The sequence below is a fragment of the Amblyraja radiata genome, chromosome 22 (assembly GCF_010909765.2).
Source record: "Amblyraja radiata isolate CabotCenter1 chromosome 22, sAmbRad1.1.pri, whole genome shotgun sequence".
NCBI classification, from domain to species: domain Eukaryota; kingdom Metazoa; phylum Chordata; class Chondrichthyes; order Rajiformes; family Rajidae; genus Amblyraja; species Amblyraja radiata.
The window spans coordinates 16585804-16610691 of NC_045977.1; the positions used below are offsets into that span (position 1 = coordinate 16585804).

Sequence of the window (24888 nt, forward strand, 5' to 3'; positions counted from 1 at the left end):
CATTCTCCTGCCTTCTCCCCATAACCTTTGATGCCCGGCCACTGGTTTTATGTTCCACTGTAACAGGTCCTCTGTTAAAATTGTCTCCCTTTGTCAGTATATACCCACTCCAGATGCAGATGCCATGTTAAATACTGCTCCAAAGCACCCAACATCAGCAGTATAGTCTTTTTTTTTTTTTAAAGAACACTGTGTGCTGGAGTAATTCTGGACAACATGAATCGGTTTCAGGTCGAGACCCTTCTATCTACCAGTTTCTGCCTGACATGACCTGCTGAATTACTCTAGTACTTTGTGTCCTTTTGCGCATTGACCAGCATCTGCATTTCCGTGTTTCTACATTTTGACGTCTTTTCAAAGACGGGTCGTCCATGTTTGCATTGAGTGGCTCTGAAAATGCTTCTGTAAGCTTTGATATCAATACCATCAACTTTGCTAAATGTCAAAGTGCTGTGCCTTTAAATATCTCTGACCTTCAGACAATTAAATATGATTGAGGAATGGGGTACTGATTGTGGATGATCAGCCATGATCACATTGAATAGCGGTGCTGGCTTGAAGGGCCGAATGGCCTACTCCTGCATCTATTGTCTATTGATTAAAATAGAAGTGAATTGCTGAAAATTAAATGAAACTTCAGAATAATCGTTGGTAATTAAAAAATTAGATTACACCAAAATAATTTGGGGAAATAAATTTAGTCTCCTCTTTACCTCCTGAATTGCGGCTGAACAATTTTGATCAAAATCAATAGGGTCTCAGTTGTTCCCCACGTATAATCCGACAGACTCGATAACAACAGATTTTACTCGTCTTAAATGCAATGGACTAGATTGGGCTACTTGGAGCTCAGTGGTAGATTTGCAGTTCTGTATTGAGTGTTTAATTGTTATATGTACCAGGAGCATAACAAAACTTCTATTTGAGTCGGAAAGAACTGCAGAGACTGGTTTAAATCGAAGGTAGACACAAAATGCTGGAGGCAGGGCAGGGCAGGCAACATCCCTGGAGAGAAGGAATGGGTGACGTTTCGGGTCGAGACCCTTCTTCAGAACCTTCCAAACTTTTTTTGGATGCAGCCTTACAGGAACAATAACACAACACAACAAATAAATACATAAAAATACAATACAATAAATTGCCAGTAATACTAGGTATCTCGATCATAATATTACAAATGTAAGTACATGGTGCAACCTCAACTAAATCCATAGTAGTTTGTTGGTAAGGTTTGGCTGTGGTTAGGATTGTGCAGAGTAGTTCAAGATTCCAATGATTCTCAGGCTCCTTCCTGTACCTTGTTCCTAATGGTAGCAGTGAGATGAGAGCATGAACAGGGTGGTGTACGTCTTTGATATCAGCTGCCTTTTTGAGACAGCGCTTCCTGTAGATCCCCTTGAAGGTATGGAGGTCAATACATGTGATGGACTGGACCGTGTCCACCACATTCTGCAGCCTCCTTCATTCCTGGGAATTCAAATTCTGAAACAGGCCATGATGCAACGAGTCAGTTTGCTCTCTATAATACACCTGTAAAAAATTGATATAGAGTATTCAGTGGCATGGAGAATCATCTTAATCTTCTGAGAAAGTAGTCGTTTTGATGAACTTGCTTTGTGATGGTATCAATGTCCTGGGCCTAGGACAGATTTCAAAGATATGCACGCCCAGGAACTTAAAGATGTTGACTCACTCCGATGATGAACACAGATTCATGGATCTTCTCCCTTCCTTAACAATCAGCTCTTTTGTCATGCTAGATTTGAGAGCAAAATTGGTGTGGCACCGTTCAACTTCCCTCCTGTACTCTGACTTATTGTGACGTATTCTTCATCAATGCTGGTCTCATAATCAAATTTAAACATGGTGTTGGAGCTGTGTTTGGCTACACAGTCTGAGTAGAGATCTGATAGCATGCAAAACAAAGTTTTGTATTGTAACTTTGTACAAGTGACAGTAATAGACCTCAGATTCCTGGATTACCACGTGTACCAAGGTTCAGTGAGATTATTTTGTTACGTACAGATTAGTAAGATTATTGCCATACATTATTACAATCCTGTTAACTACATAATGCATAGAAACAGCTCACTGAGTCTATATGCAAGAGTCACCAGGTTTTGGAGCCATTTCATCGCCCCAACTAAAGCTGGCCATAAAGGGCTGTTACAATCTAAACCTAAGGTGAGCGCACAGCCTTGAGGTGGCCCTGTGCTAATGGTCATCGAGTAGAAAGTGTTGGTTCCTGAAAAAAATGGAAGCATTGGGTAACTGGAAAACTCTCTCCACCAGAATTGTTGTCTGTACGGAGTTTGTACGTACTCCCTGGGGCCGTGTGGGTTTTCTCCGGGTGCTCCAGTTTCCTCCCACACTTCAATGATGTATAAGTTTGTAGGCTAATTAGCTGCAGTAAAATTGTGAATTGTCCCTAGTGTGTGTAGGATAATGTTAGTATTGCTGGTCGGCGCGGAATCAGTGGACCAAAAGGGCATGTTTCCGTGTTGTATCTCTAAAACTAAACTGTGATTGGCGACTTACAATAACTTGGATGACCCCAGCATTTCTCAGTTTGGTGTCTTCTTTGTCATTGTGTTTCACAGAGAGTTCCTGCTGACAGCTACATGCTTTGTACCATAAAATGTCTAATGATGACACTGCTCTCCCAATATCTCCCGACGTAGCTGCTTTAAAAATGTCACATTTCTGCTGAGCTCTTTGTTGCCATTTGGCAGGAGATGGCCAAGTCTGATAGCTTTGTTGAATGTATTTTAGTGAAAATAGTGGATTTGATAAGCTCCGGTTTCAAAAAACGACTCCACTGAATAAACAGATGGAGGATTTTTTTCTTTGTATATCTTTATTTTCAGAGCCCAGTTTGTTTGTTGCCCGGGCAGCACATAAGGGATATTCAGCAAATGCTTTGTTTACAGATAGCGGTGATGAGTCTGGAGAATTTCGAGCCTCAGCAGCCATTGGAAGATGTTATCACCCCACAGCCTGAAGCCAGAAGTCAGAGGAAATGGTAATCAAATGATCTGAGCGCAAGCTGCAGGATAGATGGATTTCAAGGCAGGGCTTGCTTATACTGTGGCAAGTTAGTTCATGACATTTATCAATTATAAATTTTTTAAATCATACTTCTTCCTTTCCACTGAAAACCTGATGCGCTTTTCTGGACACAATACATACAAACCATGTGTAGGAAAGATCTGCAGATGCTGGTTTATACCGAAGATAGACACAAAATGCTGGAGTAACTCAGCGGGATAGGCAGCATCTCTGGAGAGAAAGAATGGGTGACGTTTTGGGTCAAGACCTTCTTACTGAGAGTCAGGGGAGAGGGAGTCTCGAGATATGGAGGGTATGGTGAAAACGACAGATCAAAGTAGACGATGATAAAGAAATGTCGAATTGGTAATTGTTAGCAGAGGGGAAGATGACGATGAGGCATACATTCAGTAAAATTAATCAGAAGGACAGTGAAACTAGTTGGAGAACTAGGGTGGGGTAGGGACGGAGAGAGGGAAAGCGAGGGTCACTTGAAGTTGGAGAAATCAATACTCACAGCTGGATTGTAAGCTGCCCAAGCGAAATATGAGGTGCCATTCCTCCAATTTGTGTCGAGCCTCACTCTGACATTGGAGGAGGTCCAGGACGGAAAGGTCAGTGTGGGAATGGGAGGGGGAGTTTAAGTGACATACAAACCATAGTACAATATCAAATAGATTTCCTTTTTTGAAGAAGGGTTCCAACCCAAAACGTCACCTGTTCCTTGTCTCCAGAAATGTTACCTGACCCGTTGAGTTGCTCTAACTCTTTCCGTCAATTTTTAAAAAAAATTCTACTACCTCTGCTTCAGTGTAACACTTTGATAATGGGCAAATAATGGTCTGAATGTGTTAGTTCAGAGAGGAGGATTTTTGTTCCTGCTAAAAACATGTGCTGGTAACCTACACAAGTGTTTTATGTTGCTTCCAAATAAATATTCCGATCATTTTATACAGGGTGAAAGGAAGAGCAAATTCCTCAATACTTACTACACAGTGGTTAGTTCTCAGAAATGGACCCTTCATTTGTTTTGGGTAGCTGGCTGTAGTGACATTGTTATTTTTTTTAAACATCGTCTTTAAGATTCTCTGAGCAACAATGCAATGTTTTGCTTGGCTGTGCACTCTCAATCAACGGATAAACTAAGGTACAAAAGTGCTGGAGTGACTCAGCAGAAGGTTCCAAGCTGAAGAGAGCTGACGAAATCTAGGGACCTAGTTTCAGGATGAGGGTGTCACTAAAAACTGATACAAGGAGAAATTTAGAAACAAGAAATTGGAGATGCTGGTTGACAAAAGAAGACACGTTGTACGGGAGTAGCTCAGCGGTTCAGACAGCATCTGCAGCTCCTTGCCTCTCCATCGATAAACTAGATTGTGCAGAATTACTATTAGAGTTTAACCAACTAAAACTGTGCAGTTTCTATTGATTTATTTTAACCAGAACCACATTAAGATATGAATGCTATGCTATCTGGAGCTTAATGCAAAGAAACCCAACCACAGAGACCGAATATTTATCATCAGCCACTTATTTGGCAGCAATCCTGACTCCAAAATTATCCTGCTTATTCTTACCTCTATCTTCCCCCAGTGTAATGGATATATTGTAATCTTTTCCTTTAATAACTAAGACAGATTTCACATAAATGTGCTCGGTTAATAATAAATGCTGACAATCTGCAATTCGTTTTGATCCTTGGAACATAATGATTAAAGATGTTAGTATCAATCAGTATACACCTAATGGTGACAGTGGCGCGAAGGGTGGCCCAGTGGCACAGCTGATAAAGCCACAGTTTACAACGCCAGAGGATTGAATCCTGACCTCGACTGCTGTCTGTGTGGAGTTTGTATGTTCTCCCTGTGCCCACGTGGGTTTCCTCCTTGTGTACCAGTTTCCTCTCACATCCCAAAGACGTGCAGGTTTGTAGATTAATTGGTCTCTGAAAATTGCCCCTAATGTGTGGAGAGTCGATGCAAAAGTGGGATACCATTGAACTAGTGTGAACAGGTGATTGTGGACTCAGTGGGCTAAAGGGCCTGTTTCCATGCTATATCTCTAGGTACTAAGAACCATTTAAAATCTGATGATTTTTGGGATGTGGGGGGAAATGTATCAGGGATACCACTTTATGCTCTAAAAATATATAAATATAATTAATGATTTAGTATTTCAATTCAGTATTTTCAAAATATCTGCTCAGAATTATATTTATTAGTCTTTTCATGTGATTTTTGTCCAATCAATACCACAAATTAATGTTTATGGGAGGAAGTATACTGTATAACCCAATATTTACATTATACTTTGTAAAAGATCCAAATCACCTTAATAGCTGCCTGCTGTTTCTAATTAATTGATACTTGTGATGTAACTGATATTAACCATATAACCATATAACAATTACAGCACGGAAACAGGCCATCTCGGCCCTACAAGTCCGTGCCGAACAACTTTTTTCCCTTAGTCCCACCTGCCTGCACTCATACCATAACCCTCCATTCCCTTCTCATCCATATGCCTATCCAATTTATTTTTAAATGATACCATCGAACCTGCCTCCACCACTTCCACTGGAAGCTCATTCCACACCGCTACCACTCTCTGAGTAAAGAAGTTCCCCCTCATGTTACCCCTAAACTTCTGTCCCTTAATTCTGAAGTCATGTCCTCTTGTTTGAATCTTCCCTATTCTCAAATAATAAATATTGTTGATAGACAACACGTAGAATACAAGAACAATGGCATCTGAGAAGAATATTTCACAGTATCCATTGTGGATACTATATGGTCAGTTTGAAGAAGGGTCCCAACCTGAAACATCGCCCATCCTTTTTCTTTAGATGTGCTGCCTAATCCATTGAGTTACTCTAGTACCTTGTGTCTATATTTGGTATAAACCAGCATCTGCAGCTCCTTGGTTCTCCATAGAGACACTTTTATTGTGACATAAACCTAGACTTTAATTATGAAGTTTGTATGAAGTTCAATAGAAATCCTTGTGTACTTATGTAACATAAGAAAATGGCTGCATTTATGTGAAATCTGTCTTTTTTTAAATTGTTTTCTAGTTTGCCAAAACAAATGTGTACAGGTGATGGAAAAGCTGTGCTATTAGGCACAAAGAAAGCAATGGAGTTGATGACACACCAAGAAGCCTGGCATAAAATTGAATGCGAAACAGACAAAGAGGTAAGGAATGTGAAGTTAGTATTTGTTTGATTTCTGCAAACAGAGAAATCTTATTTTGTTTATAACTCTATAAATGCCCAAGATATATTGTCCCTCTATACAGAACAAAGCAACTGATAAAACAATGGAGAATTACTTTAAACTCTTTTTCTCTGTGAGCCCAGCACTATTAACATTCAGTTAGAGCAGGCAGTATAACTTATATTAGCATTTTATTAGTCATATTCATACATTAAAAGATTTGTTATTAAAAATAAGTTTTACATAAATTTTTCATGGCATTGCATAGCAGTCTTCTCCAAGAATTGTACTGCGGACAGATAAATAGACCAAGGAAAATACTGGAATTAGATGCCGAGTACGGAGAAAATGGGCGAGGTGTGGATCAGAGAACATGGGATTGCAGTAAGAGAGAACAGGGACCATGAGACTCAAATAGCAGTGCTGCTAATTAATTGGGATACGGGCTAGGGTTGGGAAAGTGGGAGGACAACACTAAACCATCCCAGTGTTGGAACTGGATGCAGTCAACATTTGGAGAGCAAAATAGCAATCCATAAACTAAAATACTTTCTGTGGGATGAGGTAAACATGTATCATTTACCCAGCTAGTAATCTAAAAGGGTTCCAAGCAACCACCCCCACCTAGAGGGCAGGCACAATACATTCAGGATCTTGATATCTCACAAGTCTTAAGGTCTGAGTTTCTTTGAGTGGATGTATACTGAATTTCCATTCCAATACATATGTTAGTGGATTGAATGCTGCATTTTGCCTACAATTGGCAATGTTTAAGAAGCATTTGGACATGTACATGGATAGGATAGGTTTAGAGGGATATGGGCCAAACGCAGGCAGGTGGTACTAATATAGATGGGGCATGTTGGACGGTGTGGGCAAGTTGGGCTGAAGTGCCTGTTTCCACACTGTATGGCTCCATGATTCTATTTCCTAATCCTGTCAAGCCCTGCACAGCGTGCCTTCAAATTGTGCTGTTATTGCATATAAACATCCTTTAGAAGTTATGGCAACTGAATCTTTAGTGACAGATTGCCTTTTTGAATAGATTTGTACATTAATATAGATAGACAATGAAGTTCATGCCAAGCATTGAGATAGATTGCGATCATCCATTGGGAGATTTTGTTTTGTGTTAAATTCCTTCCCCATTGAAGATTTAAAGCACTAATACTTTGTCACTCAACAAATTTGGCATTTGTTTTCTTCAGGTTGTTCAGTGTACTCGGATCAATACTACAGCTGCTATCCTAAGTTTAATTCACTTTACCTCTTATGCTGACTACACTGAAAGTGATCTACATATGGAAATCAATGTAGGACGACAACATGAAAAGGTATGACAGAAAACAAAGACTGGGATTGCAGTACAGTATTTAATTAGTATCACAGTACAGGTGCTCACCGATTTACGATGCTTCGACTTGCGATATTTCGACTTTACGATCGGCAAACGCTCGACAACGGCAGAGTGCCGCATGTCACTTCCGATCACGTGATCGCAATATATCGCAATGCATTTTCAGCGCGATATTTTCGGTTTACGATGGATTTATCAGAACATAACCCCATCGTAGGTCGAGGAGCAGCTGTAGAATAATTTCTGTGAAATTCCTTTGTATGAAAATACTAATTTGAAATACTGGGAAATAATGCATATTCAATAATTAACAGGTGTGACTTTCTTATGTTACACATTTTATATTATATTTTAATTATAAGACTTCAAGAATCAAATATGAAGAGCCATGTTGTCTTATCCAGCTATGACCAGCAATATGTCTTCACAATGTACTTTGGTAGTTCAGCATTAGAATTGATGCCTTACAGCGACAGAGACCCAGGTTCGATCTGACTAAGAGTACTGTTTGTACGGAGTTTGTACATCCACCCCGTGACCTGTGTGGGTTTTCTTCTGGTGCTCTGGTTTCTTCCCATATTCCAAAGACTTGCAGGTTTGTAGGCTAATTGGCTTGGTTAAATTGTCCCTAGTGTTTGTAGGATAATGTTAGTGTGCAATGATTGCAGGTCATCATGGACTCGGTGGTCCGAAGGGCCAGTTTCTGCACTGTATCACTAAACTAAACTAAACATGGAGACAAAAAGAACTGCAGATGCTGGTTTACAAAGAAGAACACAAAGTGCTGGAGTAACTCAGCAGGTCAGGCAACTTCTCTGGAGAATGTGGATAGGTGACGTTTCGGGTCAGGGCAATTTTCAAACCTGAAACATCAGGAGGTCACACAAAGTTGTGATAGAAGTGTATAAAATTATGAGAGGCATAGATAGTGTTAGGTATGTGATAATTAGCATATGTAATTAGTGCCTTGTGATATCTTGTGCAAGTACGCATGTGCAAGGGGAGACTCAAGGTGGCGTCCTGCAGTAAAGAAGCTTGTAAGATTACTCCCGTGTCCGAGCCTTATTCAAGTCAGTTCCAAGTAACCAAATACACAACAATTGGCGACGAGGATAAAAGAACGAAGATAAGAACAAGGCCAGCAAGAAGAATCGAAAACAAGTTTTAAAATAGTAGTATTTGGAAACAAAGTGGAACAGCACCAAGCCAAATGGTTTTGAATTGGGGCCAAAAAGAAAAAAAAGTACGGAACGGGAAGCAATAGCTCGGGGAAGAGCTAGGAAATCAAGCAGGGGCAGTAAGGGTCACCGAGCACGGTGTCAGCTTACCTGGAATGTATCCAGGGCTGTGCAGCCCACAGCCAAGCCCAAGCAGAAGCCACAGACGTCGGGTGGGGGCCTAGTACCGTGAAGGCCACGGACAGGTCCAGAGAGCCACCGACAAAAAGAGGACCGTGTAGCCCACGGCCAGTCCCAGTAGCAGCCACAAACGTTGGGTGAGGGCCTTGTGCCGTGTAGGCCACGGACAGGTCCAGAGAGCCATCGACAGAGACTGAGTCTTCAGCCCAGCTGGGAACAGTCAGCCCGGTCGGGGAAGAAAGCGGAGAAAGCCCGGTTGCGGGAGACAGCCGAGAGTGGAGAAAGCCGATCACGAGTGCGGCACAGTCCCGACGTTTGGAGCACCGGGGACCAGCAGCAGAAATAAACTGCAACAGCTAGCCCGGGAAACCAGCAAAAGCCAGCCTGGGAGGCCAGCCCGTGGAGTCAGCGAGAGCCAGCGGAGGCAACAGCAACAGCTGAGCCAGCAGCAGCATCGGAGGTCCGGAGTGGCCAGCGGTGTTTAAGGGTAACAGTGAAGCCCGGGGGGGAGCCAGCTAAAGCAGCAGTGAATGTCAAGGATGCACCAGAGTCCACGGGCCGCAAGCTGGAGCAGTGAAATCCTTCATAATAAAATCTCTCGGTGAATGTAATGCATTGTCACAGTAAAAACAGGACTGTTGGATGTGTAATGCATTGGACTGTTATCAATAATTTAAGTAAATCTATGTGCATAGGAAGAATATGTTTTAAATGTTCTAGGTGCTATTAACAGAAAATGTTGGTTAATAGTATAAATCTGTTATTATAAGATCAAGTAAGTGACAGTGATTGTTGCTAAAGCTAATTAATACAGAACTGTTATCCAGGGCAGAAGCCAGTGTTTTGGCTCTACAGGAGATATGTGTTTTCTTATCTGGAGGTAAGTAGTGTTTTGTCTGTACAAGAGCACCAGAATAGGGCACCTGATTAGCAACAGGTAGCATGGCTATTCAATGGATAGGAAAGTTGTCCCTGTTAGATTCTGGGTGTAATTTTGAGAAATGGACTGAAGTCTTGGAGGCTTCGTTCATTTACAGTGATATCACTGCAGAGGAGAAGAAGAGAGATTGGTTCATAGTAGGCTTAGGAAGAGAGGGTTATCACACCTTATGTACGTTACTGCTGCCAGCAAAGCCCACAGAGAAAACGTACGAGGAGTGTAAGGAGGTATTAATGGCTCATTTCTCGCCAAAACCTCCAAGGGCATCCAGAGGCAAGGAGCCTGAATTAAAGAGGGCAGGGAGTCCCTCAAAGGACAAAGGTCAAGTGCAAAAGGACAAAGGTCAAGTGCAAAGGGACACAAGTCAAGTGCAAAATGACAAAAGTCAAGTGCCAAGTGACGAAGGTCAAGTGCAGAGGGAAAAGGCCAAAGGGAAAAGGAAAAGGAAAAAAAAGTCAAAGGCAAAGGAAAATTGCCATCCAAAGAGCAACCCTAGCTATTCAAGCTGCATTCAGGGGTATGAAGGTACGGAGAGAGATCCGGAACAAACAGAAGGCAGCAACGGTAATACAAGCAGCATTTAGAATGCACAGTATACCGTCAATACAAGGCAATGAGATTAGCAGCTATAATAGTGCAAACCCATTATAGGGCACACCTTCCAATGGTAAGTGATCGCAAAACTTACATGAAGGTACGCAGCAGTGTTGTACTGCTTCAGGTTGCCTACCAAGGAATGCTTGTTCGAAAGCAAATCTGCCACGGTCATACAGACTTAGTATCAGATGCATAAACAGCGTCTGTATTTTAAGAAACTACGCTGGTCTGCCATTGCGGTACAGCAACGATACAGAGCTTGCCAGATAAGAAATGTCCAAGTGAGACAGTATAATAGTTTGAGAAAAGCAGTGGTATGTATTCAGGCCTTATACCGTGGGATCAAAGCCAGAGTATTGGTAGAGAAAATCAAGGCAGCACGCCGTATTAAGTCATTCATACGAATGTGCATTACAAGAAAGCATTTCTTGATGCAAAAGGCGGCTGTAGTCACTCTGCAAGCAGCATACCGTGGTTACCAATTAATAGCACGCTACAAAGCTGTGCGTCAAGCAGTCATTTCGATCCAGAGATGGTACAAAGCATGCAAAATGGGGCATTCCCAGTTTGTGCAACATCAGTCAATGAGGGATGCAACTATTACCATTCAGATTACCTACAAGAGTATGGTGGTTAGGCAGTGGGTTAAGCAAAAGGGAGCTACTGTAAAAGTGCAGTCAGTACTCCGTAGGAGTTGGTATAGGAAAGGCTTAAAAAGACAAATAAAGGCACAACAGAAAAGGCTGAAACGATACAAAAGGCTTAAACGATATAGGAAAGACTTCCTCAAACAGAAAGATACAACAATTGTAGTGCAGTCTCACTACCGTGCTTATGAAGCAAGAAAACTAAGCAGAGCACAAATCAAAGTCAGTGTGGTAGTGAAAAGACAATATAGATCTTACTTGATGAAGAACCAGAGATGTGACTTAAGTGGACAAATAGATAAACAACAGAAAAGGCTTAAACTATACAAAAGGCTTAAACGATATGGGAAAGCCAGTGTTGTATTGCAACGACAATATAGATCCTACTTCTTGGTAAAGTGACTTAAAAAGACGAGTAGATGAACAACAGAAAAGGCTTTAACGATGCAAGGAAAGGTTGAATAAATATGTGACAATGAGTAGAAAGATGCTAATAGAAAAGTCTAAAGAAGAGAGGCTGGTCGGTCAAGACAAAAGTAGGCAGGACCGATTGCAATTAGGACACTTCAGTATAGTCCAGCATGGAGCCTCCTTCACTGAGCAATGGACAAATGGTTATGCATTGCAGAATCTCATGAAACAACAATAAGTTAACAACAGAATCTCATGAAACAACAATAAGATAAATAAGCAGAGAAGGGAAATTGAACAGCAGAGGAAGCTGCTAGAAAACGAAAACTTGCAGCTATGGGTCAAATCCCACCTACAAAGAGGAAAACAAAACAAATACATGAACCAGAAAATGATAACTCATAAAGCAAGGGGTAGTGTATTTGGTTTAAGTATAATACGATTGTGCAACAGTGTATTATTCAATGATAGGTAGGAAAACAGCATATACCGTACAGATGAAATGGAGTTAAAAGGGTAGGAGTGCGGTGTATGTGATAGAAATGGTATTACCTGCCTCCAAGTTAAAGGGGAAGGAGTGTTATGTATGTAATATAAATGGTATTACCTGCCTCCAAGTTAAAGGGGGAGGAGTGTTATGTATGTGATAATTAGCATATGTAATTAGTGTCTTGTGATATCTTGTGCAAGTACGCATGTGCAAGGGGAGACTCAAGGTGGCGTCCTGCAATAAAGAAGCTTGTAAGATTACTCCCGTGTCCGAGCCTTATTCAAGTCGGTTCCAAGCAACCAAATACACAACAGATAGGGTACACGGTCAGAATCTAATTCCCAGGATAGAAATATCAAGTACTAGAAGGCATAGCTTTAAAGTGAGAGGGGCGATGATCAAATAAGATGTGCAGGGCATGTTAGTTTACACAGAGGGGGATGTGTGCCTGGTACATGCTGCCGGAGATTGTGGTGCAGATACGATTGTGGCATTTTAGAGACTTTGGCATAAGCACATGGCTATGCACAGAATGGGGGGATATGGATTATGTACAAGCAAATGTTGGCATAAGCATTGTGGGCTGAAGGGTCTGATTCTGTGCGGGACTGTTCTACATCGTTTCTCAGTCTTATTGACTTGTCTTAACTTTTTTTTCAAATTTCTCTGCAGATGAAACAAATGTTATCGGAGATGTGTACGGTGTATGCCGGGCCAGTTTGTAAGGATTTCTGTTTAAAATCTGTTAAAAGAGCGTTCAGAAGGTGTGGTTCCATCCGTTCCTTCAGCGTTACCACGGAAACATACCAGGTACATACAGTAATTAAAGCAAAAGTATTTTCTTGTACTTTAGTAATTCTTGTAGTAGTTTTAGCCAATATGTTAAACCAGAGAATAACATAATTGCTTGAAATAATTTGGGATTAAAGTTAGGGTGGCACGATGGTGCAGCGGGAGAGCTGCTGCATTACAGCGCCAGAGACCAGGTTCGATCCTGACTACGGGTGCTGTCTGTGTAGAGTTAGTACTTTCTCCCTGTGACCGCATAGATTTTCCCCGGGAGTTCCGATTTCCTCCCACACTCCAGAAATATGGAAGTTTGTAGGTTAATTGGCTTTGGTAATGATTGTAAATTGTCCTTGGTATGTAAGATAGTGCTAGTGTACGGGAATTACTGACTGAAGATGGGTCTCGACCCGAAACGTCACCCATTCCTTCTCTCCAAAGATGCTGCCTTACTTTAGCATTTTGTGTCTGTCTTTGGTGTAAACCAGCATTTGCCGTTCCTACACATTTCACTGGAAAATTATTCATCAAATTTCCATACACAGATCAAATCCATTTAACCTGATCTGTGTATGGAAACAAGCTGTTCTCTATATTTAAACTTGATGTTTCTCATTTGCTAAACAGCATGGAACCTACTAAAATCATAATGAGCTTTGTAAATAACTTCCCAAGCACAAGAGCACCATCTTATTAACCAAGAACAAGCAAACTAAAATTACAAGGAAGTGATTTAAAAGGACTTCAAGCAGTTCTGTTATAGTCATACAGTGTGGAAACAAGCCCTTCGACCCAACTTGGCCACACCAACCAACATGTCCCATCTGCACTAGCCCCACCTAGAGGGCCAATAGCCCTCAAAAGCTGTCCTTTTCCAGTACCTGTTCAAATATTTCTTAAACGCTGCCTCAACTGCCTCCTCCAGCAGCTCGTTACAAATACCTACCACCCTTTGTGCATTTAAAAAAAAGGTCACCCCTTGGGTTCCTATTTGTATTGTTACTTTTGTATTCTCATTCCCTCTGTAGCCTTATGTGCGGATTCAGTATGAGGTGCCTGAGAGTGCACTGGTTGCTGTGGAAACATTGAATGGAAGCATTGTGGCTGAGCGCCCCATTAAGGTAACAACATTCAATTCCCTTGTGAGCAACAATTGCAATGTGGTCTAGCTTCTTGTACTGAACACACCAATGTTGTACTTTTTTTAAATTCAATCAGTTCTCTGTAAAATTTGAACTGAGTTTCCAAATTAATTCTAATTTAAAGATACAGTGCGGAAACAGGCCCTTCGGTTTACCAGTCCGCACTGACCAGCGATCCCCGCACATTAACACTACGCTACACACTCTAGGCACAATTTTACATTTCTACCAAGCCAATTAACCACCAAACCTGTACATGTTTGGAGTGTGGGAGGAAACTAAAGATCTTGGAGAAATCCCATGCTGGTCACGTGGAGAATGTACAAGCAGCAGAGGTTGGGTGAGGCAATGGGTAGAACGAAGAGAATGTCCATATTAACACAAATCCATGTAGCCACAAGAAACTGCAGATACTGGAATCTAATGCAGAAAACTAACTGCTTTGGGAACTTTGTGGGTCGAGCAGCAATTGCAGAGGCAAAGGGAAAATCGACGTTTTGAGTTGAGCCCCTGCATCAGGACCATGTTGGGCTAAATAGCTTGTAAATAGGGATGTGGATTGTGCTAATGCGATGACAGGGAACCCCAGACAAAGCCTAAAAGTAGAGACATGGAACTCCGTTTCAGGAACTTAATTGATTACGTTATAGCGTGCACCCATCGCTGTAACAGAAAATTGTATCTACTGTCAATAAAGTTAGACCTGTGGATAATCATTTTACTCTGTTCGTTACCTACTTAAGTCTTTCTGTAAGCTCCATTCTGTAATCAAGACCTCGTTTTACTGTTAATCAAGTTTCTGTAATCTTGTCGTCTGAGAATATAAAAACTGTACCAAAGTCGCACCCAGTAGGTCAGCCCTGACTGGTCTCCTGGTACGCACCAGTTTTAATACATCGCCCGTTACTTCGAACACCAGCCTTTCCACCATGGCCTTTCCATTTTACTCCAACAATTCCTTTTTATCAATTACAATATTAGGTGAGTGCTCTGAATCTACATCTGGAAACTGTCCCATTTGACAATCAGGGATATGAGGATGGTTGATGGAAAGTTATGCACACTCTATGTCCATATTTAATAGGAAAAAATCCACATCTTATGCCAATAAACTGTGTCATTCTATTGAAATTGGCCATAAATAGTAACAGAAACTGGTGATTGAAAAGTTCCGTTTTTATTTTATTTTTTTAGGATTATATATTCAGTCGTTTAACCAGATCTAGTCGACTTTATAAACCTTTCTGAAATGTATCAGGATTTCCCGGAAGGAAATGGGTCCTAGCTTAGTACTCTATGCGCTCGAAGTATATCTCTGGAAATTGAGGATGGGACAGATGAAAGCAGGCAGCAATTTCTGGTACCTCTCCCGATCCGTCAGCATAACTTTGAAAACAGTTCAGCTGAAGTTCCAAAAAATAGGATTTATTTTAAAGGTGCAGCAATGGAGCAGGCCTGAAGTAAATTACCATTAAAGCATCTTCCCATTTGTAGACTTCCCCCATCATAGAGCTAAAGTTTAACGTGGGGAATTTAGACGAAGGGGGGAGCACCGTAGTTTGAGAGGCTATGGAATGGACAATTCACAGTTGGTTAAAGCTGAGGCCATTTACTATTGAAGACTGTGTAAGATGTGTGATCAAAAAGGGTAAAAGAATAGCTAAACAGGGCAAAAAAATAGTACAGCTAATATGAGGATAAGACACCAACACAGAACATCTGGCACACTCAGCTGCTCTGTAATTTCTGTGTAAGTCCAATGATGCTCTTGTCACCTCACCCCTTAGCTTGATCATTATTTTTAACTGGATTCTATATGTGAACTTCCAAAGGTTCCAGGCTCTTAGCACAAACATATAAAGCAAAGGGGGCGGCATGGTGACGCAGAGGTGGAGTTGCTGCTTCAGTGCCAGAGACCCGTGTTCGATCCTGACTGCAGGTGCTGTCCGTATGGAATTTGTACATTCTCCCCGTTACTGCGTGGGTTTTCCCAGAGTGCACTAGTTTCCTCCCACACCCAAAGACGTACAGGTTTATAGGTTAATTTGTTTCAGTAAAAATAGTAAATTGTCCCAAGTGTGTAGGATGGTGCTAGTGTACGGGGATCGCTGGTTGACGCGGACTTGGTGGGCCAAAGTGGCTGATTCTGCGCTCTATCTCTAAACTGAACTGAAAAAAACAAAACATAGTTCTCCATGCTTCTTCCCACATCAACCATCCTCATACAACTGGTCAAGTTGGATGGGGCGGTTTTCAGCTGTAGTAATGGAAAATTCAACAAATAATTTACTAGTATGTCCAGACTCTCAATATTTTCCTAACCGTCTGTGTAAACTTTGATTCTGATTAAGGGCACACCCCTCTCTTCAAACCATAGTTCCTAATGATCTCGTTTGACTCCTCCCATTTCCTCCTAATACAAGACGTAGCTATGGGCACGCGCAAGGGCCCCAGCTACGACTGCCTCTTTGTCGGGTACGTCGAACACTCCTTGTTCGAGGCGTACCAGGGCCCCATCCCCGACGTCTACCTCCGCTACATCGACGATTGCTTTGGTGCTACCTCCTGAACCCACACACAACTGACTGACTTCATCTGCTTCACCACTAACTTCCATCCGGCACTCAAATACACCTGGACCATTTCCGACACTTCCCTACCATTCCTTGACTTCACTATCTCCATCGCAGGTGATAAAATAACGAAAAGGCAGTCTGAAGTAGGGTTTCGGCCCGAAACGTTGCCTATTTCCTTCGCTCCATAGATGCTGCTGCACCCGTTGAGTTTCTCCAGCACTTTTATCTACCTCCTAATGATACTAATGTTCTAAACAATTGATAATGAAGATAGATGTTTTTCTACCATTTCAGGTTCAAAGGCCTATGGGGGAAAAATCCCTCGATTGTGACACAATCTTAAAGAAACTGGAGAGAGACGTCACAAATCAAGCTGTTATTTATGTGGCTGGAATTCGACAAAGCCTATCAATGGAAGACCTGACTGCAAAATTAAGTGAATTTGGACACATTGAAGCTGTAATCTCAGTGGTTAATAAAACCAATGCGAAGAATAAGGATTGTTTTATCAGTGAGTAGATCAATAGTTTCCAGATGGATAAATCCTAAAAATCCATCATAAATTAATTAAATTAAGCCATATATTTGGGAATCACAGACAGATATTTACGTGTGTGTGTTTATGTGTTTATATCGAAGGTTTCCTTAAATACTAAAGGACCCATAAAAGTTTATTTGTTAGATTATCACCAAAGTGTATTCATACCATTACACAAACCGACCTCCCTTCCATTGACACTTCATGCTGTTTCAGGAAGGCCACCAGCATAGTCAAGGACCAGTCTGACCGCGGTCACTCCCTCTTCTCTCCTCCCCCATCAGGCACGAGTAAGAGAAGTGTGAAAATGCATATTTCCAGATTCAAGAACAGTTTCTTCCCAGCTGTTATCAGGCAACTGAACCTTATCACCACCAGCCAGAGAGTGGTCCTGACCTCCAATCTACCTCATTGGCGTCCCTCGGACTATCTTTAATCGGACTTTACCGGATTTTATCTTGCACAAATCGTTATTCCCTTTATCCTGTCTGTACTCTGTAGATGGCTCGATTGTAATCATGTATAGCTTTCCCGCTGACTGGTTAGCAAGCTACAGATGCTTTTCAGTGTACCAGGGTACATGTGACATCCATACTACTCAATAATACAATGGTGGCTCTTCAGATATTGGTTCAGATTCGGTATTCTCCAAATGGCAAATTTCTTATCCTTTTCAATGCCAAAAGCAACAAAAAAAGAAGTGCAGATTTGAGTTGGCCTATTTCCTCCATCTGTCCTAATTGCTGCTTCACTGTTGGCAGAGACTTGGCTCAAATGCTGTGGAAAAACTGGAAAACTGTATGTAATGGAGAAAACTTTAAACAAGAACAGCTTGCTGTTTAGTTTATAAAATAAATCCTTGTATGAATGGCTGCCTTACATGGAAGCATGGGAATTACAGAGATTTGGGCCAGAGCTAAATGCAAATCAATTCATTGTATCAGCAGCAGGTAAAAAGAAAGTCTGTTTAGGTATTTTCAAGCCTTGCTTTGTCACATTCCCTGGTTGAATTAGATAACTAAGATCCACATTTGTATCTTGGAACTGACAAGATGTTTTTTATGCTGGACATTTTTGAGGAGCTATAATAGTCTTACAAAAGTTATATTTCCTCGTATTTTTGACTGATGGATGTAATTAAGAAGTTGTTTAATGAATGCATCTGGCAGTTGTAGAAGGATGCCTCACAGCGCCAGAGATTGGGTTCAGTCCGGACCTCTGGTGCTGCCTCTATGGAGTTTGCACCTTCTCCCTATGACCGCATGGGTTTCCTCCGGGTGCTCCAGTTTCCTCCTGCATTCCAAAGACGTTGCAAGATTGTAGATTGAGCCAGTCAATAAAATCTGTAAAATTGCCCCTAATGAGTGAGGAGTGGATGAGAAAGTGGGATAACGTAGAACTATTGTGAATGGAGGATCAATAGTCGGTGTGGACTTGGTGGGCCGACGGGCCTGTATCCATACTGTATTTCGAAAAACTAAGACACCTTGCTGAGCAATCTCTGTCCCTTGCTATTGGATGAAGCAGAGTAGAAGGGGACTTATACAGATTATAAGCATGACACAATGGCCTGATTTTTAGACTTGATATAAAATGTGGAAACAGGCCCTTCGGCCCACTGATTCCACGTCGACCAGTAATCACCCCCTACACCAGTACTATCCTACACACTTGGGACTATTTGCAGAGGCCAATTAACCTACAAACATGTAGGTCTTTGGAGTGTAGGAGGAAAACTGAGCACGTGGAGAAAACCCGGTCACAGGGAGAACGTACGAACTCCGTACAGACAGCACCTGTAGTCTGGATTGAACCTGGGTCTCTGGCACGGTAAGGAAGCAACTCTACTGCTACACCATTGTGTCTCGTTGGATTTTTGTAAAGCAAATTCTATGTAATTGCTGAATACATTTATCTTCCAGAATATGGAAACCCTGAGAGTGCCCTGAAGGCCCAAGCAACCATGAATGGAACAGAAATGAAGGAAAGTAAATTAAACGTTCAAAGAGCACTCACTCCTTACCATCTTCAGACCTGGGCTGCTCAGGGATCTTACCTTGCTGTGAGCCCCAGCGGTGCTGATACTCTGCAACTGAGCAGTCAGTCTTCTGAGAGCACAACAGAGGAACTTTCTCAATGTGTGAGTTTTGGCCGTGCTAATTATGGAATCTTAGGCTTGGGAGGAAGGAGTGGGGGAAAAAAGTTAATTTTGTAAAGCTGGGGGCGGCACAGTGGTAGAGTTGCTGCCCAACAGTGCCAGAGACTGGGTTCAATCCTGTCTACGAAGCGTGGTGTCCACAGAGTTTGTACATTCCCCCTGTGACCACATGGGTTTGCTCTGGTTTCCTCCCACACCCCAGAGACAGACAGGTTTGTAGGTTAATTGACCGCTAAAATTATCCCTAGTAGTGTTAGTGCACATGGATCGCTGATCGGCACGGTGGGCCAAAGGGCCTGTTTCCGCACTGTATATCTGAAGTAGAGAAAAAATAAAAGCTTCCATTGTGACAATCTGCAGACGAGCTGATTTTGCTTAATATGCGTCTTTTATGCTAGAAAGCTTGGAAGTAGAGGAACATTTTGTATCCCTACTTTTGGTACAGGAAATGTATAATGGTAGTAATCGTAACAATGTGATTCAAAACACAGGATGGGGTGGAACTAGTTATTAAAGCGTATGTGGAAAGGTTGCAGGATAGTACTAATAACTTGACTACAAAATACATGTCATATTTTCTTGCTGTTGTATTTAACATTTCGAGTTGAGCTCCAGAGAAATATTACAGGTTAAACCCTTAAAGCTGGCATTTTCTACTGCCGCTGCTTTGTGGACTGACGCAGAGTGTGGGCAACAGGGGAACAACAGGTAGAAGGTGATGCCCCAGCTAACAAACTACTTTGTGTTGATAGGAGCAAGAAGTGAAAAACGTGCTACGAACTCTAGATCGACGTGTGGGACGACTCGTCAGAGGAATATCCAGTGACACACTTTGCATCATCCTACTGCCTGGAATAAATAGGTAAAACCATCAATTAAGGTTTCACAATTCTGAATCATGTACAATGCCACTAGTTGTAATTTTCATATAAAGGGGGTCCCCGACTCGCATAAGTATTACGTTTCCGTAAACCCTAACGTAGGTCAGATTTTACATCAGTTGGAATCACCAGTCACCATCTCCTGCCTGAAATAACTCCATGTCTGAAGGAGGGTTTCGTCCTGAAATATCGCCCGTCCATGTTCTCCAGAGATGCTGTCTGGCCCGCTGAGTGCTCCAGCACTTTGTGTCTTTTAGCCTGAGATTCAAACGAAACATGTAAATGTTATCAATTCTCCACTCCTTCCATTACTTGTGAATTGTTTCTTAAACGTTGTTTAATCTTCTCCATTAATAGCTGGACTGCTTTACTGGGTTAACATTAAGCTTTCAATCTACTGCTGTAAGCCCAGATTTATGCACTGCTCCACTTCCAGTTGAAGGGAGGGAAACCTTTGACAGTATTTATTCCAGCCTTCTATCTTTTGGTAATTTTGATTATTTTATTCTAGCAGTCCTTGTTTGCAAAGTAGTTTATCCATTTTGTGCTAAGTCCATCAGCGCATGCTTTATCAATCTTGGAATGCAATGGTTAGCCGGTATATTGTGTCATGTAACGTGAGTTTAGAAGGATGAGGGGAGACCTCATTGAAACTTACCGAACAGTGAAAGGCACGGATAGAGTGGATGTGGAGAGGATGTTTCCACTCATGGGAGAGTCTAGGACCAGAGGGCACAGCCTCACGATAAAAGGATGTACCTTTGGAAAGGTCTCGAGGAGGAATTTCTTTAGTCAAAGGGTGGTGAATCTGTGAAAATCATTGCCACAGATGGTTGTGGGGGCAAAATCATTGGGTATGTTTAAAGCGGAGATTGGCAAATTCTTGATTAGTAAAGATGTCAAAGGTTATGGGGTAAAGCAGGAGAATGGGGTTGTGAGAGAAAGATAAATTAGCCATGACTGAATGGAGGAGCAGACTCAATGGGCAGAATGGTCTAATTCTTCTCCTATGACTTATGAACTTGGAGGATCTGAGCACACACTTGAATGCCCTCTAGTGTCCATTTCGGGAGCCTGATGCCAGATGTGTAAACAGCCTGGCCTGTCCAGTGGAGCTAATAGGGTGTAACTACTGCAAAACGCAGTGCTGGAGGAACTCAGTGGATCAGGCAACATCTGGGGAGGGAATGGAGAGCCGACGTTTCTGGTCGGGACGCTTCTTCAGAGAGTGTAACTACACCTCAGTGCTGGAGATAATCGCTTAGGAATGGGCACTGACATTGGTTTGCTTCTCTCACTTTGGAGGCAATTGCTGTTAGAGTCATGCAAGTAACCCTTGCATCCCCCCCCCGCCATCCATCCCCCACCCAAGTCGTACTAGCTTCAAAGTCTTCTTGTTCAGTCTCATTGTCTGCAACTCGTTTTCACCTAACCTACAGCTAACAATGGCCTGTTTCCTTTACCATCATTACTTTTTTGCACATCTTTCATTCATTTGCTCTATAACTTCCGCAAAGACCGCTCCCTCCGCAACTCCCTCGTCAATTCTTCCCTTCCCTCCCGCACCACCCCCTCCCCGGGCACTTTCCGTTGCAACCGCAAGAAATGCAACACCTGTCCCTTCACCTCCCCCCTCGACTCCATTCAAGGTCCCAAGCAGTCGTTCCAGGTGCGACAAAGGTTCACCTGTATCTCCTCCAACCTCATCTACTGCATCCGCTGCTCTAGATGTCAGCTAATTTACATCGGTGAGACCAAGCGTAGGTTGGGCGACCGTTTCGCCGAACACCTCCGCTCAGTCCGCCTTAACCTACCTGACCTCCCGGTGGCTCAGCACTTCAACTCCCCCTCCCATTCCCAATCCGACCTCTCTGTCCTGGGTCTCCTCCATTGCCAGAGTGAGCAACAGCGGAAATTGGAGGAACAGCACCTCATATTCCGTCTGGGGTCCTTGCGCCCTTATGGCATCAACATTGAATTCCCCCAATTTGGCTAGCCTGTGCTGTCCCCTCCCCTTCCTTCACCCTCTAGCTGTCTCCTCCCACCCTCCCATCCGCCCGCCCTCGGGCTCCTCCTCCTCCCTTTTTCCTTCTTTCTTTCCCCACCCCCCATCAGTCTGAAGAAGGGTTTCGGCCCGAAACGTCGCCTATTTCCTTCGTTCCATAGATGCTGCTGCACCCGCTGAGTTCCTCCAGCAATTTTGTGTACCTGCTCTATAACTCTACCTTGACTCTCAATCTGAAAAAGGGTCTCGATCCGAAACGTCACTTATTCCTTTTATCCAGAGAAGCTGTCTGACCCACTGAGTTACTCCAGCATTTTGTGTTTAACTTTGGTTTAAACCAGCATCTGCAGTTCCTACCTACATATTCACCTTTCTTATTTGGCTTCTCAGATGTTTGTGTCTACAACCTATTGTAATGCTGATCACATAATTGTAAATGACTGAGTTTCAAACGAAGCATATAAATGGTAATCGCAGTTGCAGAGAACTTACTAGTCAAAACGGAAAAGGTCCATGAATTGTATTAATAAAGGATCTTTTAAGGAAGTTAGTGATATTATAGAATATCACATTTTTTTTAAATGGGTGCTTGTTTAATTTTATTCTAACTTTATTATTTTTGTTTGTTTAATATAGTGATCACTGTTCAGTGCCTGGACTCTGCCTCTTTTAAATAAAGCAAAATTCTTAAAAATCACGTGTTCAAAGTGGATTCAGATGCTGCTGTTTTGATGCCACCGGACTGACTATTCCTGGACCACGTTCCTTCCATGAATGCTGTTGAATTCTGTCAACAGTTATGACTGAGCCAAGAAAACTGCTTGGAAGTTTTTTCTTTCTTGGGAATCAAAGTTTTTTTATAAAGAAATATTTCAAGCGTGAAAATAATCCAAGTGCATTTGGGTTGAGTTATGAAAACCGAGTTTTCTTGGTCATGAAGTTCCAATGGTCCCAAGTCCAAGTCTTGCCAATGTTAGGTTACATTGTGCAGAAACTATTCCAACCTGTGCCAATTTTGACTGTGAGCAGCCGTCAATGGAGCCCACTTCTCCCACCGCGGACTGCTATGTTTCATGCCTGTTGCAACATGTATGCAGCATTTCCACGGACACTTGTAGTTTACACCAAGCATCTCCTAAATCTCACCTTATTTTGTCAGTCGGTATTTTGTGTTGATATTGTATTTGAATGCGCAATCTACCATTGTAATTTCTAAAAAAAAATATAAGAGAATGAGCAATCGTGTGACGTTGTTCAGCCAATTACGCACTGCTAATGTCAATGTAAATCCTGAATCGACGCAGTAAGATTGTTCTGTAATGGTAAAATGGTTGGCCAGGTGGACTGGATTAAAGAGCATGAAATGGCTGCTGACCAGACTTGCTGAAACTGGGGCTGCAGGTTTCAGGAAGTTGTGGTCAGGGAATGCACAATGTCTTGCAGTTACTGCATAGTCGTGAACAAAGATCCTATAGCAGAGCAAGATGGCCTACTCTCACGCAAACGCGTAGTACGGTCATGGGCAGATTCATGGGTGATTATAGGACCCATTTTAGCAACCAGCCTCCGCCATCTTTCTTCCGGCCAAAGATCGGATCTTTGCTTCCGCCTCCGCTCCCGTATCTTAGCTTTGGTCTTTGGCGGGGTGAGGGGGGTGCGCGGCCCGGGGCAGCGGGGAGAAGGGGTGCGCGGCCCGGGGTGAGGGGGGATGGAGGTGCGCGGCTCGGGGCAGCGGGGAGAGGGGCATAGGAGGGGGGGAGACATTGTAGTGTGGGGGGAGGCGAGGGAGTGCTGGGGGGGGGGGGGGGAGGCGAGGGAGTGCTGGGGGGGGGAAGAAGAAGAGTTGAGGGGTGGGATAGGGCCTGGTGTGTGTGAAGTTGCGGGGAGGTTTACAATGTTTATTATTTAATGTCCCTTGTCTAGTCTGAAATAAAGTTCATCATAGGATATAAAAATCAGAAGAAATATAATTGTGTGTGTTATATGATTATATACATCTATATCACATTCATGTATGTGTGTTCTTTCCAGCACAATCTAGTCAGTTGTATGCTCATGGAATAAAACCATCCTTAAGTTATACATCTTTTGTAAATCTTGCTCAAAACAAAGTTAATTTTGTGAAATTCTTCAATTAGATAACCCCACAGGCAGATCTCATTCCACTCTATGGCTATTGGGAAGACCAGACCCCTTTTTATTTGTGGAGAAACAACTCCATAGAAAATAAGCACAAAAATATTAAGTAGCATTCCAGGGCCAGAGCAACTGGAATCTTCATATTGCTATTATTTTCCCAAATACTGCAGATGTGAACAGTGATTACATTAATGTGATTAGATGAATGAATTACAGAGTGCAAGTGTAATACAAAATCAATTCAAACACAGCATATGAACCATTTAAAAAGAAATGATTTAAAAAACATTAAAAAAGACAATTACCAGAGTCAAATTTTATTCTTGACAAGAATTAACAGAAGTGTGAACTAACAGAATTACACCAAAGATCCTATAGCTCTGCTATAAGATCTTTGGATTACACTGCGAGTCGGGTCGGGTAGGTTCCGGTTACTAAAATGGGCGGGGGAAATGCCCAGGATCCCCTCCGTAGCGTACTACACGTCAGCCCATTGCATTTTGCAGGAGTAGCCCATCTTGCTCCGCTATAGGATCTTTGGTCGTGAATAGGGGATTACCCGCCCCCGTCTGACAAGGTTGAGGAATATACAATCCCCCT

At 42.4% G+C, this 24888-nt stretch overlaps 1 protein-coding gene across 1 annotated transcript in view; it reads left to right on the forward strand.

The window, feature by feature from the left end:
* rexo5 (RNA exonuclease 5) overlaps positions 1 to 23392 on the forward strand; it is a 46435-nt gene extending 23043 nt beyond the window's left edge. Inside the window, exons 12-20 of the mRNA XM_033040482.1 lie at positions 2931 to 3022; positions 6122 to 6242; positions 7472 to 7597; positions 12736 to 12873; positions 13878 to 13970; positions 16862 to 17078; positions 19028 to 19245; positions 20016 to 20125; positions 22786 to 23392. Coding sequence (XP_032896373.1) covers positions 2931 to 3022; positions 6122 to 6242; positions 7472 to 7597; positions 12736 to 12873; positions 13878 to 13970; positions 16862 to 17078; positions 19028 to 19245; positions 20016 to 20125; positions 22786 to 22822 — 1152 coding nt within the window. The 3' untranslated portion in view covers positions 22823 to 23392. The remainder of the gene's footprint in view (positions 1 to 2930; positions 3023 to 6121; positions 6243 to 7471; positions 7598 to 12735; positions 12874 to 13877; positions 13971 to 16861; positions 17079 to 19027; positions 19246 to 20015; positions 20126 to 22785) is intronic.
* Positions 23393 to 24888: the final 1496 nt, after the last annotated feature.